We start from the raw sequence: 16,992 nt of genomic DNA, 5'->3' as shown, positions 1-16,992 counted from the left end.
GCATTGCTAAGCAATTCCGAAAAACCACTTGCCACCGTTTTACTGATTGCCGACGTGCCAGATTTTCGTCAAAAGTAATTAAATGTAAAACACTGAATTGCAAGCGTCCCGGCTGGTGCCTCTGTCGTGCAATTATGTTCGCATCGCTGGTTCGCATGCACGTGAGGGCAACTCCGGCAGGCTTGCAGCTGCACGTGCTTTGTCGCGCGAGCGAAACGGCTGTTTAATCGAAACCGAAAGCATGCCTCTCCGCTCCGTCCCAACTGGTTTCAAAAAATCTATGCAAAATGTAACTGCCCAGCATGCGACAAAAAAAGAGTCCAGCGCCGCGTGCTTGCAAGGCCGGCAGGCGAGGTATGAGCTAAACACAGAAAAAAAGAAACTGAGCGCATTGATGCAAGACATCGTCAGCCAGGGTCGCTTTGTGCAACGACTGAACTCGAGACAAACAAGCGTTCTCTGCGGGTTCAGCGTGCGGACATTCCCTTCTTTGCTTTAGCTCACTTCAACTTTTCTTCACAACACATTTTTCACGTACCGGGGTCCCTCTCGAAAGAAAGCCCACTAAGAGAAACCTAGGTAATCAATACTTCGACACTGTGAAAGATGGAAACAGACCCAGGTGGAAAGGCTCGTTCTGTTTCACCTTAGTCAAATAGTGTAGCTCATTTTGCTAAAACAATGCATATTTGCTAAAAAAATGTATAATATATATTTTGCCCCATTTAGCAGAGTTTACTGCCAAGGGTACCTGCACACCAGGATAAGTCAGACTTAGTCAGTTTTTTTTTTTCTTTTGATGAGCGACAACAGAATCCTAAACGGGTGATGAAACAAAATATAAGCCTACCAAGCCAGGCTAGTTTGCCTTGATGCAAGCACAGTGCCTCGGCCGACAAATGAGGTTCTATTCTTGGTCACTTGCCATATTTGGTGGGAATAGTAAAGTAAATGAAAATAAGGCTATCTCTCCTGCAGCCCACAGCTGCAAACGAAATTCATATACCTCGATAAACGACCTAAAAATAAAATTGGGTGGTGGCCAAGCGGTTTATGGTGTCAAATTTCAAATTTACAGACTGTGTTGTTCTGGTTGAAGTCCTCCTGGTGTATATTTTTATCCTTATTAATTATACTTGAATTGTTTTTTTATTGTTGAGGCACTAGCACATAATTTATACGCTAATTCAGCTTTAGAAGCGTTTTAAGAATACTCCACGGCTTCCTAGTGCTTGTAATAAATTCTCAATAAGAGCGGCTTTCAATTTTTTTCTTGCTCTCGCTGCTGCTTGCTTCCTCACCCTTAAAATGCTGACAACTCGACACAAAAGTAATAAAAAAATGTGCTTCAAATGTGATGAAGATGAGCATTTCCAAGTTGTACCCCTGCTTCATGCCCTGACCATGCCACCATACCACAGCTGAATGCAGCGACGAATGGTCCCAGGTGCTGTGACCCGACCGTATATAGCCTTACGGTGTGGGGCGACTCATGCAGCCCCTATGCTTGATGATGGAGCCAGTGTGCGAGGTGCGACCTGCTAGAGCTGTGCAAGCCACAGCTTTACAGCCTGCAAAGGGTGGGAAGATGCCCCTCCCTTTGCAGAGCTTGCAATAGCTTAGCAAGAAGCTATTGCAAGCACTAGGGAGCCACAGTGTGTGAATAAAAGCACTTCTGAATGTGAATTAGTGTGTAAATTATGTGTCTATACGTTAAAACTTTAAAAAAAGTATTATTTATAAATATATATATATATATATACTGTATACTAAAAAAAAGGCAAAAAGAAAAGAAACGTCTCCAGGTGGGTTTGAACCCATAGTTCCACTGCCCTTGATTTCAGTTCCCTAAAACCCGCTTCAGATGGGGCAACTTTTCTAGCAATTTTGAGGTTGCTGGCGGGTAGTTCCCTAGGTTTTCCCAGATCAGCACGAATTTCTGAGATCAGGTTCGGCTTAAAACAGACACGCAACTCGAACAAACTGGAAAAGTTTGAAGCGGCAGCAGCCAATCAGGGACGCAATATTTTCACGTGACACCCCTGTGGTGGTGAGGATGACAGCTGAAGACTTGGTCCTGGTTTCAAATGGATCGTTTTTGGAAATAAACTTTTTCAGAAACATGAGTGAGTATTAATGCCACTCAAAGATATAAAAACACGTTTTTAGCACGTAGTTGTGCGTCTATATAGTGCAAGAAAAATCAAATTTCATGATGATGATGGCAAGTCGTAGCAATTTCAGTGGTGGTCCAGCCATTTTAGGTTTTGGAGCAATTTTTGGAGCAAGAAAAACCCAATTTTGGAGCAATTCGTATCACATAAACTCCCCTTTTGGAGCAGGGAAAAGCTCGTTTTGGAGCACCTTGGTATCAGGAAAACTAAACATTTTGGAGCAGCATGAACATAGAGCAGTTCTGTGCCATGTCTTTATTATTATATAAATATTACGGCTGCCCTGGTCAATCTTACCTCACCCCCCATGTATATATATGTCTGTGTGTGTCACGAACATCTGAATTTCATATAGTAATTTACAAAGAAAAGAACTCACCATAAGAAAACCCTTTTATTTATGACGGAACATTCTTGCAGCTAAAGCTTAACTATGTAACAAAATATCACAGATGAAAACTAAAATATTACGTAATACTTCTTGCCTTTTGACTGTAGGCTATATATCACAGGTGAAAAAAAAATATTGACTTAATGCTTTTTGCATTTCTTTTTCAGTTCGTCCAGCTCGCAAAGAGTGTGTTTTAAATCATTATTTGAGTCCACCTCACTGAGTACTGAGTCTTTAAACTTGGTGCTTCGCTCTAGAAAAAAATGACAAAATTACAATTTTAAACAAACCAAGAAAATACGCCAAAACTTTTTTGCCATGATCTACAAACTTTAAAGTTACCGCGGTGAATATGTATTTACACAATTGTAAGTCGACCTGTTTTTCGTGAACGTGATAAATATACTCAAGGCGTCCGAGAATCCGAAACTATAGCGATTTATTAAACATGTTTGTAAGCTCTATTCTGAGTTCGCACGCAGTGCGACAGCATGACAACCAAGGGGTGACCAATCGTTTACGGCATTTGACATGAAAAGGAACACGCAACAATTCGCAACAAGGAAATCAAGCAACGACCACGCGATCGAAAAGAGTACCACGTTCGGTATTGATGCCGCTGGTCTGCCGGTGAACGAGCGTCCGAGCAAATTTCTACTATGGGGTCTGTAACTTAAAACGCGCATGCAGAGAAAAAAAGTACTCACGTTGACTCATCTTCAAGAGGACTTAGTAGTGGCGATGCAGAAATGAACAGCCACAACGCCGCATATCAAAACGGTCGCAACAAAACAATAATGAACAATAATGCCACTGGGCCGGAAACCTGAATTGGATTGTGATGGCTACGGTAACGGCTCTACCCTTTATATCGGGCGGCAGCTTGCGCCACCTAGCCTAGAAAATAAAACTCCCACCGGGTTGCCAGCCGAAAACGCCATTCTTCCAAAAAAGGATTCGTTCACGGACCGACTAGCCCTTTTTGGCGCAGTTTGACGCAGTTTGGCGCGGTTTGGTGCAGTTTGGCGCAATTTGTGTCTTTAGGCGCAGCAAGGCGCAGGTAAAGGAGAATTTATCAAAATGGCGCAATTGGCGCAGCTGGACCACCCCTGCAATTTGGTTGCAGCGTCTGAACGCAGGCGGCCTGTGTTGCTGGTGTTGCGACGTTAAGTTGCTGGGGGAAATTGCCCCGTCTGAAGTGGGCCTTAGGCTTGCTTCCACCGTTCACGCTCAGCGAGCAAGCCCGCTTCAACCGTTCACGCCTCAAGGCAAGCTGGATAGCTACAAGCCACCTAAATGTCTACCGCCGCATCCCCGGCCAGGCCGTGACGCGACATAACTTATTAAAAGTCTTGCTGTCAGTGCCACGACCGGCCAGAGTGAAGTCGAGAAAGAATCATCTAAATCAATTCGTAGCTTTCTTGGAACGACCCCCCTCAAGGGAGAGTCGTCCCTCCGCCTTTTGTCGACTGTTGGACTGACGCGAAGAAACTAGCCGTCTTGGCCCAGCAGTTACAAATCATAGTGCTCATTAACTCGCCTGCCAGCGTTCCAGGTGCCAACCGCAATTTCCACCAGTTTACCCGACACCCGCTGACAATCTCGTCTGCCGGTGTTCCCGGTGTCAACTGCCATTTCCGCAATCTTTCCAACACCCACTGTCAAAAACCCATCTGCACTCCAGGCCTCGACAAGTGCTTACTTGCCTACCGCATCACCCCAAGCCTAAATCCTAAATCTGCAATGAGTCCTGGCTGTTTCCCCTCCTGCCACTCGTTATCCTGCCTTCCAGCGAACATGCCGTGACTCTCCTCTGCCTCTGGAGACGACTTTCTTACATCTTAACCGCGCTCCCCGTCTCCTGCCAACCACTATTCTAGGGTACCTGAGAAAGCGTGTATTCAACCTCGTTCTTCGAGCCCCTTAGGTACTTGATTCGAGGAGACACCTGCTGAGCTCTGCCGTGAGACAAGTCGCCAAAATTCCAACATATTTGTCTCAACGGGCATCGTTAGCGTTAGTGAACAACCCGCTCAACGAATCCGTGAGACTCCCTGGGGACGACTAGAAGCAGAGGCATACCGAACGAGCCCCACGTTGGATGTGCCATTTTAATACTGGTTTCTTTATGGAGTTCGCTTAGCTACTAATAATCACCGCCCAATCGGTATGCGCTCCGCCCGTCACCCAGGGAGTGACATACAGCACCGAGAAGACAGCGAATAAGTTTACTACCTCACGGTTGCCCGTCGTTCAGAGCCAGCAGTCCAGGCACGCCGACCCTTGTTGTCGTCCGTCGATCAGAGCTCACAGTCGGAGTCAGTGTCCAGGCCTGCGGATCGTCCTTCCCATGCCAGCGCTGCGTAGGCTGGCTGTCCCGGGCTATCACTGCCCGAGTCTCGCTGCGGAACCACCCCGGGATCGTCGTGGCCTAGGCTAGATGGCCAGGACTGGCCGTTTCTACCGGTCCGGTTTGAACCTCGCTGGTGGACCGCTCCAAGCCAGGCAGCCCGGCTCCGATGTTCCTGCCCAGCTCCAGCCTCGCTCAGCACGCACTGTCTCGCGCCAGCTCGTGACTTCTTTCTCCGCCGACCGCCTGTCACGTGCCCTCTGCGTCGTCTTTCACCCTTGGCTCCCACAAAGTTAAGGAAAGGGAATGTACCATTATGCTCAGTGAAGTACGGTGAGAAGACCCGGGACTCGAGCAGGAATGCCGTTATCCTTGGTGTGACCCTACGAGACTCTCTTGCTGCTTTTGCTGGGGTTTATCTAACTGAAGTACCTGTCTGAAAAGTAGAAGAAACATATGTGCATAACACTCATTATTCACAAGAAAATTTGTCAACATCCAAAATGACCCATGGAGAAAATTATGTGAGGAATTTGTTGGCCACGTTGGCAGAGTCACCTCTCGTGGCCAATGTTTCATTGCAACTTTAATTGTAGTAAACAGTCATAAGGTATATTACAAAGTGCAATTTGGTTTTGTACGAACCTACAACACACAAAACAGCACTCTAATACAGTATTTAGAGGTACCTCTAAACAAATTCCAGGGTTTCATGGAGCCTCCTTCAGATAACTGATGTTGAACATAAAATATGTGCACCAAGGAGTGAGCAAACAGTGACTTCCAATTAGTCTCAAGCACCAGCGACATGTCGACAAGGAGTGCAATGTGTAGAATGTCGTCTAGAAATGTGCAGCCAAGATGAAAAGGCGAGATATAACGATAACAGAATAAGATCACACCAAAAAGGTTCCGTTACAATCTAGGCACAGTAATGAGTCAACCGACGTTCAGCCGCGATTCACTTTGCGTTGAGGTGAAACATGGCCAACAAAATATAAAAAAAACGCGTTTTTTGTTGTTTTTTTCTGTACATTATTTACTTTGCGCCGTTGATAGAAGCACAGTTGGGCGGCGTCACAAAGTCACTCGCTAGCGTTTTTCAAATTCGTTCATCGGCACTCGTGGTATACCCGGGAGGAGAAAAGTACGAGCTCAGAGCCAAGCCACCGAGCGTCGATTGCGACTTTCCTAAAGAGAAGCTCCGGTATACTTCGGCGAATCGTCAGCTTCAAACGACGCCTCTTCGAACGAAGCCAATGCGCCAATGCGCGAAGCCAATGCGCCGAACGGGCGCGGCAGAAAGCACGCCGGAAGGAAGGGGGCTGGAGGCTGAGTATCCGAAAGAGACGCGGCGCTGGTTTCTACGTCTATTTCGCACATGAGATAACAAACTGGCAAAGCTAGCCGAGTGTGAACAGTGACTGACGTTACATTGGAGCACACGCAGTCGAAATGACGCCTGCAACAGAGCACAGCTAGGTGCTTTCAACAGGGGACACAGGCGTTCAAAAAGACCTCGAGTTAAAAACTTCACGTCTCCTTTCTGTCCTTCGGTGTTTGCTTTGATCCGCGTACGCCAAAGCACTCAATGCTGCAAGTAATAGAGTCGTGTATACGTACCTTTCGAAGCAATTGAAAGTGTGTAGGTTTCGCTCGATGCCCACGAGTACAGAGTGCGACGAACGCCAATCACGCCGGCTAGCCAGGCTGGCCGGGTCGCGCAACACACAGCAGTGGTGGTGACAGTGGCGCAACCGACGCCCGCCCGCTGCGCACTGCGCATGCTCAGCATGCTCGTTGCTCGTCTTGGCGGCTCGCCAGCACGCCGGCATCGCGCCGGGCCAGCCGGGCTCGCTCCCTTCGAAGTTCGAACAGTTCAAAGTCCAAACCATAGTGAAATCATAACCAGTGGTCCCACTCAAGGCCACTTCCGGTAATCGCGCATACACAGCGCTCCTCAAGCCGGATGGCGACCACTGAAGTTGTAAAACAAAAACAAACAAAAAAAGAGGGTAAAAAAGAATCGCAATTTACTAAATTGAGTGCATTAATGTTAATATTTTTAGAAAAAATAATAAGCTAGATAATAATGATGAACCAACATGGAAAGAAAAAATCGAGCAGTTACCGTTAGCTTCAAAAAGTTCATTGCCCTAACCGAAGCCGCCGAAGCCATGTTTTTAAACGTCGCCGGTCGCGTTGTCGGTGTTGCTGTTCTGCGAATTTCTCTTTCCTAGTACATTTCCCTTTCGGTTGGATCCTCGCTTGGCGTTTTAATGTCACGTGAGTTACCGAATCACGCTATGAATGTGTTCTAAATGGGCCTGCTCAGGCAAGAAGCCAAAAAGCCGGGGACTCACTTCGCCGTTCGAGATTCTGGGATTTTCGTTGCTGGTGAGTGCAAACATTTTAAAGTGCTCGTGCTGTCCTTCGCGTCAGGCCATGGCACGATCGTCTTTTCTCCCACGCAGTGTATGTGACTCGGTTAATTTCTTAGTCGTTGTACGTCGGACGTGACTTGTAAAACGGTCAAACGCAATGAATTGCTTGTTCACGCGCAACCTCCACGTATCGAAGCTTGCACACCACTTTATTGGAAAGATATAAATATCGTGGCAAATGACGCGGATCAGGACCGAACCTGGGATTTGCTAATCTGTAAAATCATAAAAGAGAAGTTGGCATCATTGTATAAGATATTAAAAAAAACACGCAACATTATAAAAAGTGAATTTACCAGTTGTTATATATTTGCAAACAGGCTAAGCAAGTTGACTGAGCACATTGAACATAATTCTGAACTAAATAGTCAGATGGATGTCCCTTAAAGGGAATTAACGGGAAGGCACCTCTAAAAAAAGTGTTGCTCAAACATGCCGATTTCCTGGACTCACACCTGTCTTCTCTCTCTCGTCAGGATACCCTGTGGTTATGGCAGCATCTGGCACCTGTCGTTCAGCATGCGTCGAGACCCCCCTGTCCCCGTCAAGCTCCAGACATTATTTATCTCCGCTTGGCACGTCATGCAGTAAGACCCACAGTACTTATCTAATTTAGAAGTATAAGCAGGGACAGATCCAAGGGGGGGCGACGGGGGCAGCCGCCCCCCCCCCCCAAAAAAAAAAGTCGACCCCCCCCCCCCTCCCCCCTTCTCGGAGGGCAGTTTGACATGGCTGGACCCCCCGGTGCACACGAAAGAAGGGGAGAATAGCATCCTTAAAAATTTTCACCCTCCCCCCCCCCCCCCCCCAAACGGAGTTCTGGATCTGCCCCTGAGTATAAGGTGTGTCTCACTTCGTCCATTGACTGTATGCTGTTACTTTCTTGTTCTAGTACGATGGTTCCTCGGAGAATCACAGAGAATACCACGAGGGCGACAAACTGTGGAGGCAAGCTGCAAGAGCCGGACACCAGAGACAAGGACCATCAGTAACCAGGGGGACGAAGTGAGAAAACTCAAGAGGCAGCTCATCATCTGGGCCACAAGAAGAAAATCGGAGACTGTACGCTGGGAAATTTGTCGACCTCATCCTTGGGTGGCATGAACATTTTCTGGTCATATTCGTACGTGAGGTGAACTGTTACTGGAACTAGGTTGACTCATCTTTCTGTAGTTTACAGGGCATTACCAAAGCTACGGCACCAACGAGACAACCGGAACATTTGGCTGAGGGACGGGACAACATATTGTGGGAGTATACTCCTCCTGCGGAGAGCTCTCACAATACTTGCTTCGTTGCTCTGATTAGCTCCAAAGGGCGGCAGTGCTTTTTTTTGTAAAATTAGGCTGAAACAGATTATAGCTGTAATAGGGCCACCGAAATTGACATTGCGGCAGAACATTCCTCATGAGGGTTCTGGCATCTATTCTATGATCTCTTATGCAATTATGAATGTCGCAGCCACAATTGGTCACTTGACAATAATCTGCAACTCGTCATATGACAAACTGCGTAAATGGTTGGGTAAGTGCAGTAAAGGTACTTCTGCATATCTGGGAAAAAACAGTGGCTGGGAGGCTCTAGCTCTTCCTCATCACAATCTGTCTTAGGGAGGGCTGTCTCAAAAACCCCTTTCAAGTCATTAGTCTGAAAGCGAGTTTCTGGGATACCACTGACGCATAGTAGTTTACGGCATCTATGAGACACTTGAGAAGAAAAACCTTGTGGAGTTGCAAGCTGCGAAACAGGTTGCAAACTGTGAGGATGACTTAGATCAAGTCCTGTTTTGTACGAGTGGCCTCAGCATTTGGCATGCAAGCTGTGGAGCAGTTCTGGTAATTGTAACTTCAAGCTCCTGAATATTGGAGCTATTCCCATCAGCACGACAACCACAGCTGGTTTTCGTGCCAGTAGACCTCGTTCTGAAGTCACCGGAAGAAAACAACAGTAATTAGTTGCTGCCATCATGTTGTGTTAGCTAGTGGTCAAGAACAAGATTTTTTCTCTTGAGCTTGGACGAAGTGTTCTTCAATTAGTTTTCTCAAAGCGCCCTTGACACACAATGGCACACATAACCTAGCTCAGAGGCCACCCTACCTGTTAGTAGTGTTTCCAGTTTGTGATAAATCACGAAAAGATCCCTTGAAGAATAAGGTGGTGTGAAAAAGGAAATTTTTAATTCCTCATGCCGGAGATTCCCATCTGTTGGACTTTGGATAGGAACAAGCTGTGGTCTGCGCTGTTAAAAGCCTTTCTGAAGTCTAACTGGACGATCTCGCACGGAATTCGGTTGTCGAGGCTGGTGCTGAGTGCATGAGTGGAAGCTGCAAGGGCCGATTCGCAGCTCCTGCCGGGCGGAAACCATATTGGCGGGGGCTCCATTGTTTGGTTTAGCCATCGCAAGCCTTCGGATGGAGAACGTCGTAGCAGTTGTCCCCGACGTTGAGGAGAGACAGTACCCAGGACTAGTTCCGGCACATATAACTTTATCTAAACTCCGCTTGAGTTCGCGACACAGACAACCGCTACGACGTTCTCCGTCCGAAGGCTTGCGATGGCTAAACCGCCCTTTTTTGCTGTCCCTCTTCTTTGTCCTCTTTTCTTCCCCTGGCCGCGAGGCGAGGATTCTTTGTAATCTGGCGCGAACGCCACGGTGGGACACAAACACACACACACACACACACACACACACACACACACACACACACACACACACACACACACACACACACACACACACACACACACACACACACACACACACACACACACACACACACACACACACACACACACACACACACACACACACACACACACACACACACACACACACACACACACACACACACACACACACACACACACACACACACACACACACACACACACACACACACACGTGCCCGCACGCACCGCACCGAATGAGTCGGTAATACACTCCGTCACAGGTGGATGTTAGACTTGAGGGGGCACCGTGTCCCTTTTTGAGAGGCGTTACTGACTCAACTTTCCAGGATTTAGGAACAGAGCTGTGGGAGAGAAAATCGTTGAAGAGGCGAGTGAGGACGGGGGAGATACGGCCAGCACAGGATTTATGCAATGCAGGGTGGAAGCTGTCTGGTCCAGGGCGTTGAGAGGAGTTGACACAGGCGAGGGCTTCGTAGGTTTCACTTTGAAGAATGACTATGGAAGAGAGTGTGATTGGTGGTGTGGCCTTGATTGGCTGAGTTGTGGGTTGGGTGGGACAAAGGTTAGGTGCGGTAGGGTCAAGTAATGCTACAGCCTGAGAAAAGTGGTAAAAGAAGAGCTCTGCTATGTCGTCAAGATTAGAATAGGGCCTGCCGTGATGTGTGAAGACCGGAGCGTGGAACATTTTTTTTTATAGTGAAAACATGCCCAAGAGTTTGGGCTGGCAGGTTGCTTTTGCTCTTAGTTGGTAGGTAATCGTTATGGGAGATATTGATGAGATGCTTGACTTCGGTACGTGCCTGGTGGGCACGTACCGATCAACAAGCCTCCTGTTGATCCTTAAGGCCTGTTCACATTCTTGCGACCAAGTATGACTGAGAGAGACGAGATCTCTTAAAACTTCTTAAATGTTTTTAGAATGAGGGAACACACTGGCACTGTGGCGCCATCTATGCGGTGACCCTGGAACTGCATTTCACAAGAACGAAGGTTTTGCGGGATTTCCGAAGTCAAATGTGCGTAATACCCATAGAAAGGCACGTTTATAACATTGACAAAAGTTTTCCGAGCCAAGAAAGAAAGGATAATGCGCGAGAAATAAAAAAAAAATATACCGGACCGCCGAGTTTACATTACTTTCCAATAGATGGCGCCAGTGTGTTTTCTGGTTTAAGAAGTTTTAAGGAACCCAGGTTTAAGAGGTCGCAAGACTGTGAACGGGCCTTTAGGGTGAACACTTTTGTGCTGAATTGCTGATATGTTGAGTGAGAGGTTGTCGGCCTCGTCAGCCGATGGGTGATCAAACACGATGAACCAGGGAGCGAGGTGGATGACCTAATTGAGATGAGGGAAATCGGTGTTTTAGAACTGCTGGAATTTCTTGGCTTGATGACCTCGCTTAGGGCAATGAATATTGGTGAGGAGAGCACTGCGATCACTGCCTGGTAGGCTGGATTTCACTGTGCAGCGGTAGGATAAGGTGGGATTATTGGTGCGGATGAGGTCGAGGAATGTAGCGTAGCTGTTTTGAGAAATGTAGAATGAGGCGTCATGAAGTTGGGTGAGGCCAGCAGTTTCCAATACGTCTAACAGCATGTCATCAAGTGGATCAGATGAACAGTGCAGAGAACTTGCTGGGGTCGACGCGCTGTAGGCTCTTTTCGAGGAGGGCGTACGATTGTTCACGGAGGGAGGGTGGGCGGGCAGTAGGTAGACACCAGAAGAAGCTTTCCATGTTTACAAAATACCTCGACAAAGATGGCTTCTAGACCCGGAGGGGTGAGGTGGTCAAAACGTTGGCAGGGCAGGTGTTATGGCATAGCGAGGACGGACTCCTTCGCCTCAAGGAGGGACAGTCTTGCTGGAATAAAGAGAATTGTGCGAGATTGATTAATTCCCCATTAATTACCCACCGAAGACAGGCGTCCAGCCATGTCTCGCACACAGCGAATATTGTATTCGGGAAAGATTACCTCAGCGCTTTAAAGTCAGGAAGTTTGTTTTTTAGGAAGCAAACGTTGGAAAACCAAACGGGATTGGAGTCTGTAGACTCCGATCGCGCACTTTTCACACGACAACTATGCCAAACGCGGAGTTGTCATGCGAACGGTGAACGCTGCCGATGTCGCGCGCCGGAGGCGGGTCGGAGAACTACTTGGTAGAGTTGGCGATGATGGTGGGGTACACAGGGGCTCCGTGCTGCTTAGGGGATGGAAAGAGGTCATCAGCCAGGGGTGCGAGCTGGCACGCCGCACAGAGCCACTCGGTTGATAATGAGGAGAGGCGTCTATACAAAGCGAGAGATACGTCTTCACATTTCTGGTGGAACCACAAATCATAAACGTCGCATTGGAGAGTGGCGGCATTGTCGACAGACAGGAAACAGCAGGGGCAGGTGGGACGTGAGCCGGAGTTTGAAGGTACACCCGTGAGCGATATGAAGGTGAACAGCCCTCTTCTTGTTTTTAACGCTCCTGCAAGTTTTGGAACAAGCTCTGTTCCAGCAGAGGGCTAGAACGCAAAGTTTAGACCCCAAGCCACATACTATTTGAGACGTTGAGAGTTAATATAGCTTTAGAGAGCCGTGAAATGGGCAAGAATCCAGGTAAGGTGTTCACTTTCATATTGCCGGCGGGTGTGCTTCACCAGTGATCAGCAATAACGAGATTAGGTGAGGTTGTTGGCGAGGGCGATAAGTGAAGAATGCTCAGCCAGGAGGTTGCTTCATGGACGACAATGTTCAATGGTGACGCTGCAGTCAGAAAGTGGCATTCTAGGTGCTTACTGTTTGTCGACGATAGGTGACATTTTTGTTGGAGGGCCAGTAGCACCGTTAGGCAGATCAGGTGACGGAAAGTTGTAAAGGCGCGCTGTCATTGAACCTAACAGCTAAACATTGTGCTGAAGAAATTGACTGGCTAAATCCAACATATCTCATAGAAAACTGACCAAGGCGGCAATGTTCGACATATGTCTTGTTTCTCCTAAGAAGTAAGGGAAGTGATGGAAGTGACGATATCGCGTCTGATTGGTCAGAGGCTCAAATGACGAAAGAGGGAACTTTCATAATTTGAGCCTCTAACCAATCAGGCGCAATATCTTCACTTCCATTTCTTTTTAGGAGAAACGAAACATTTGTTGTCGAACATATTCCCCAGGTGTGTTGAACATTCATCTTCGGGGGAAAGGACGGGCAGGTCAAATGCACTTCCAAGCACAGCTTTATTTACCACATTAGCCTGCAGTTACTGTTAAAGCAACTGGTTTGTAATCGCACTCGTTATGTAAAACTGTCGCGTCTGTGCAGTTTTTTTTTTTTGCATGGTTTATGAATGGCTGTTTTGAAATACCTTTACCGCGACTTTACCTCTACCTTTTTAGACTGTGTTTGTTTGTCCTACGTTTATCGTGTTTTATGCACATAGCTTGAAGGCTAACATTCAACTTGTTTGTACTACCGTGTATGTTCGATAATACCCGTCAGCAACCGCATCATTGCATGTGCTGTTTGTAACATTTTCTTATAAATTGTACTATGTAGAGCGAAAATAAACATTTGCCTGCTTGAAATAACTCTTGTGTGAATAAATTACCTGTGATTGTCGTCCAGTGGTGCTCACGTCACAATAAAGCGAAAGCGCAACGCAAGCGGACGCGAGAACCGGGTACACAAAATGCCATGGGAGCCGCCATCTTGAAAACCAAAACAACAAAAACGAAGCATAAAATGTGGTTAGTTACCCCATCCGTGGTGAGAGGGCGCTTTTACGAGTTTAAATAATTGTTTGAGGAACTTCCGCTCTTTTTTAATTATTAGGTTATCAATATAATTTATATTGTGTGAGTAATATGTAATGAGTTTAGTTCTAAAATGTACTTTTATTCGCACAAGGCCCTCGATCACGTGGTTTGCGATTACCACAGGCTTAATCTACAGTGGGCAAACTGTGTATGATAAACTGTGGTCCAAACTGCTTGCGCGCGCGTGTTGGCGATGGAAACTGTTTTCTCGAGAAACGAGGCTGTAACGTATCGTTTGATGGCGCAAGTGCACGTATTTTTCACGTCGTTTTTTGGACAGTGTGTGAATCTCGCGAAACAGGCGACGAAAATTGGTGGGTGAAATGTGCTCGCATGTCGTCGTGGATTTTGTGTACCACGTAGGATTACCCAGAAAGGTGGGTCAATATCGATAAATGTGCGCGTAAGAAGCAACTAAATGCACGTGACCTGTCAAACCTATTCACCCTCATTATTTTATCGTGCGAACCGACATTGTCACGTATAGCGTTGGATTTCGGTCCCAACACCGGTAACTAGTATATCGTGTCATGATGTTGTATTTCTAACCGTCGGTAACTTCGTATTGATATCGTATTCGATGTGGTGGTCGTGTCCCAACACCGATCATTTCTTGTTGTATTGCGATGGTGTGTTGCAACATCGAATTGTATCCCCCCAGACAACACACATACTCCTGAGGACGTCCTCAACTGGTCGACTCGTCTTCATCCTGACAGAGACGTCCTGGGGACGTACTGAACTAGTCGAGAAATATTCGTCCCGTCGAAGACGTCCTGGGGACGTATTGAACTAGTCGGGGAAATATTCGTCCCGTCGAAGACGTCTTTACGACGTCTTCGAATCGCCTTATTTAGGACTAACCATAAGACGCAGTAGTTTTGCGCAGCAAGGGTGTCGTGCCGGCAGTTGAAAACGAAACCACGCTGAGTACGAAACTTGTAGTTGATGTAAATTAACTTCGTTTAAGCATTTCAATAAAAAAACATTGATCTGAAACAAAAATACTTATTATTTGTTATAAATGGTTAAGGTATATTTGATATTGCAGTTTAACACATACTCTAGTTATGCGCTGTAAAAGCGGCTGAACTGTGTATGACGCCATTATCAATTTTGTACGAACAAAGAGTGCGGAGCACGTTGGCGCGAGAAAAGGGAAATGGCTTATGCTCTGGAAATGCTGGAAATTGACGGAGGAATGAACGGACACTCTGAGGAAGGTAAGCAGATCTTAATATTGTTATTTTCGTGTCTCAGATTGATTGTGCGAGTAAAGCTCAAGTTTCGGACTACCGCTAAATGTCAGAAATCAACAGTAACATGTCGGAAAACGCAGCTGCAGCACGGCGCTTTCGCCGTCAGCTAAATCGAAGTGTCGGCGAAACCATTTCTTTGCTGGCTGGTGTTGGGGAGTTCGGTGACGACCGAGAGGGCGATCTACACGTCAATGGGGCTGGTGAAGAAAGTGCTGTGGACGAGCATCGCGACGCCGGTGTGTGCGAGCCGGGCCAGCCCTCCCGGCGAAATGGCGCCAGCACCGCCGAGTCCCATGCTTTGGAAAGCCTGCAGCGCTTGCTCGTAAAACCCGCCAACGATGGTGAAAACCCAGAGGACCGCTTGAGGGGCTTCAGGAGGCAACTCCAGGAGTGGGCAATTAATAATTTTGTTCCGCACACAGTTGTCACCGCCCTTTTAGCAGTTCTCCGCGGTCACTCGTGTTTTTCGGCACTTCCGAGTTCTGCACGAGCCCTACTGGAAACACATAGAAAAAGTCCAGGAATCAGAAACATGGGCTCCGGGAAATACTGTCCCTTTGGCTTGGCTGCTGGCCTGGAGGAACTTATGCGTGGCATTTCCCGGCTTCCTGAACACCTCATCTTGAACTTCAACGTGGACGGCCTGCCACTTGGAAAAAGTTCGAGAAACCAGTCCTGGCCGATTCTTTGCGAAGTCCGGAACGTTCAGAACGTCGCACCATTCATTGTGGGTCTGTTCTACGGTCAAAGCAAGCCTCCAGATGCAAACGATTTTCTGCACGACTTTGTGCAAGAGCTGAGTGAACTTCTGCAAGAAGGAGTTTGTATCAATGGCACAAAAATTGCTCTTCGTGTTGGGGCCTTCATTTGCGATGCCCCAGCAAAATCATTCATACTGTGCATCAAAGGCCATACTGGCTACTATAGCTGCACAAAGTGCACTGTTCGGGGCACCTACATCAATGGCAGGGTGTGCTTTCCGGATCTGACCGCGAGCCTGAGAACAGATGCCGATTTCCGAAGCATGTCTCAAGAAGAGCACCATCTTGACACTGGGCCGAGTATTTTGCTCGAGCTACCGGTTGACGTTGTCAAACAGGTACCACTCGAATATATGCGCTTAGTCTGTCTTGGGGTCGTGCACAAGCTCCTTGTGATGTGGTTTCGAGGGCCTCGACCGACCAGACTGGGAAGCCAGGTGCGAGATACAGTGTCGGCTATGAATATTGCACTGGCACGCTATGTTCCATCTGATTTCAATCGAAAACCACGAAGCCTGTCAGATCTTGATCGCTGGAAGGCTACAGAGTTCAGGTTCTTTTTGTTGTATGGCGGTCCAGTCGTCCTCTCCTCAAGTCTATCAGACAAGATGTATGAGAACTTTCTTGCCCTCCACATTGCCTTAACTGTTTTGGCAAGCCCCGCTAGCGACTCAAGCGACATTGATTATGCCGAGAAGCTCTTGCGTTATTTTGTCAAAACCTTCGTAAAGCTCTACGGAGCTGAAAATGTCTCACATAATGTACATGGTTTGGTACATTTGGCTGACGATGTTCGCTCACTTGGGCCCCTGGATGCATGGAGCGCTTTTCCTTTCGAGAACCATATGTCCTCGCTGAAGAAACTTCTCCGAAAACCTGACCTCCCTCTTGAGCAGGTGCACAACCGCATTTGTGAAAAGAGGAGAGTACCTTCCAGCCAAGCTGCTGCCAGTAACGAGGTTTTGCTCCATATGAACCACAAAAAGGGCCCACTGTTGTCCCAGTGTCGTGAGCCCCAGTTTCGCAAAGTCACAACTCCGAAGTTCATGCTCAAGAGGGGCAAGAGGGACAGCTGCTGTGTTCTTAGTGATGGTAGTATTGTAACTATTGAGAATATTGCT

At 47.3% G+C, this 16,992-nt stretch overlaps 1 protein-coding gene across 1 annotated transcript in view; it reads left to right on the top strand.

The window, feature by feature from the left end:
* The window catches only part of LOC120844619, a 72,096-nt gene extending 56,876 nt beyond the window's left edge, over positions 1–15,220 (top strand). Inside the window, exon 5 of the mRNA XM_040216489.1 lies at positions 15,112–15,220. Coding sequence (XP_040072423.1) covers positions 15,112–15,220 — 109 coding nt within the window. The remainder of the gene's footprint in view (positions 1–15,111) is intronic.
* The last annotated feature ends 1,772 nt before the right edge of the window (positions 15,221–16,992 follow it).

The sequence above is a fragment of the Ixodes scapularis genome, unplaced genomic scaffold (assembly GCF_016920785.2).
Source record: "Ixodes scapularis isolate PalLabHiFi unplaced genomic scaffold, ASM1692078v2 PGA_scaffold1__304_contigs__length_218370807, whole genome shotgun sequence".
NCBI lineage: Eukaryota > Metazoa > Arthropoda > Arachnida > Ixodida > Ixodidae > Ixodes > Ixodes scapularis.
This window is presented reverse-complemented; position numbering and strand designations above follow the sequence as displayed.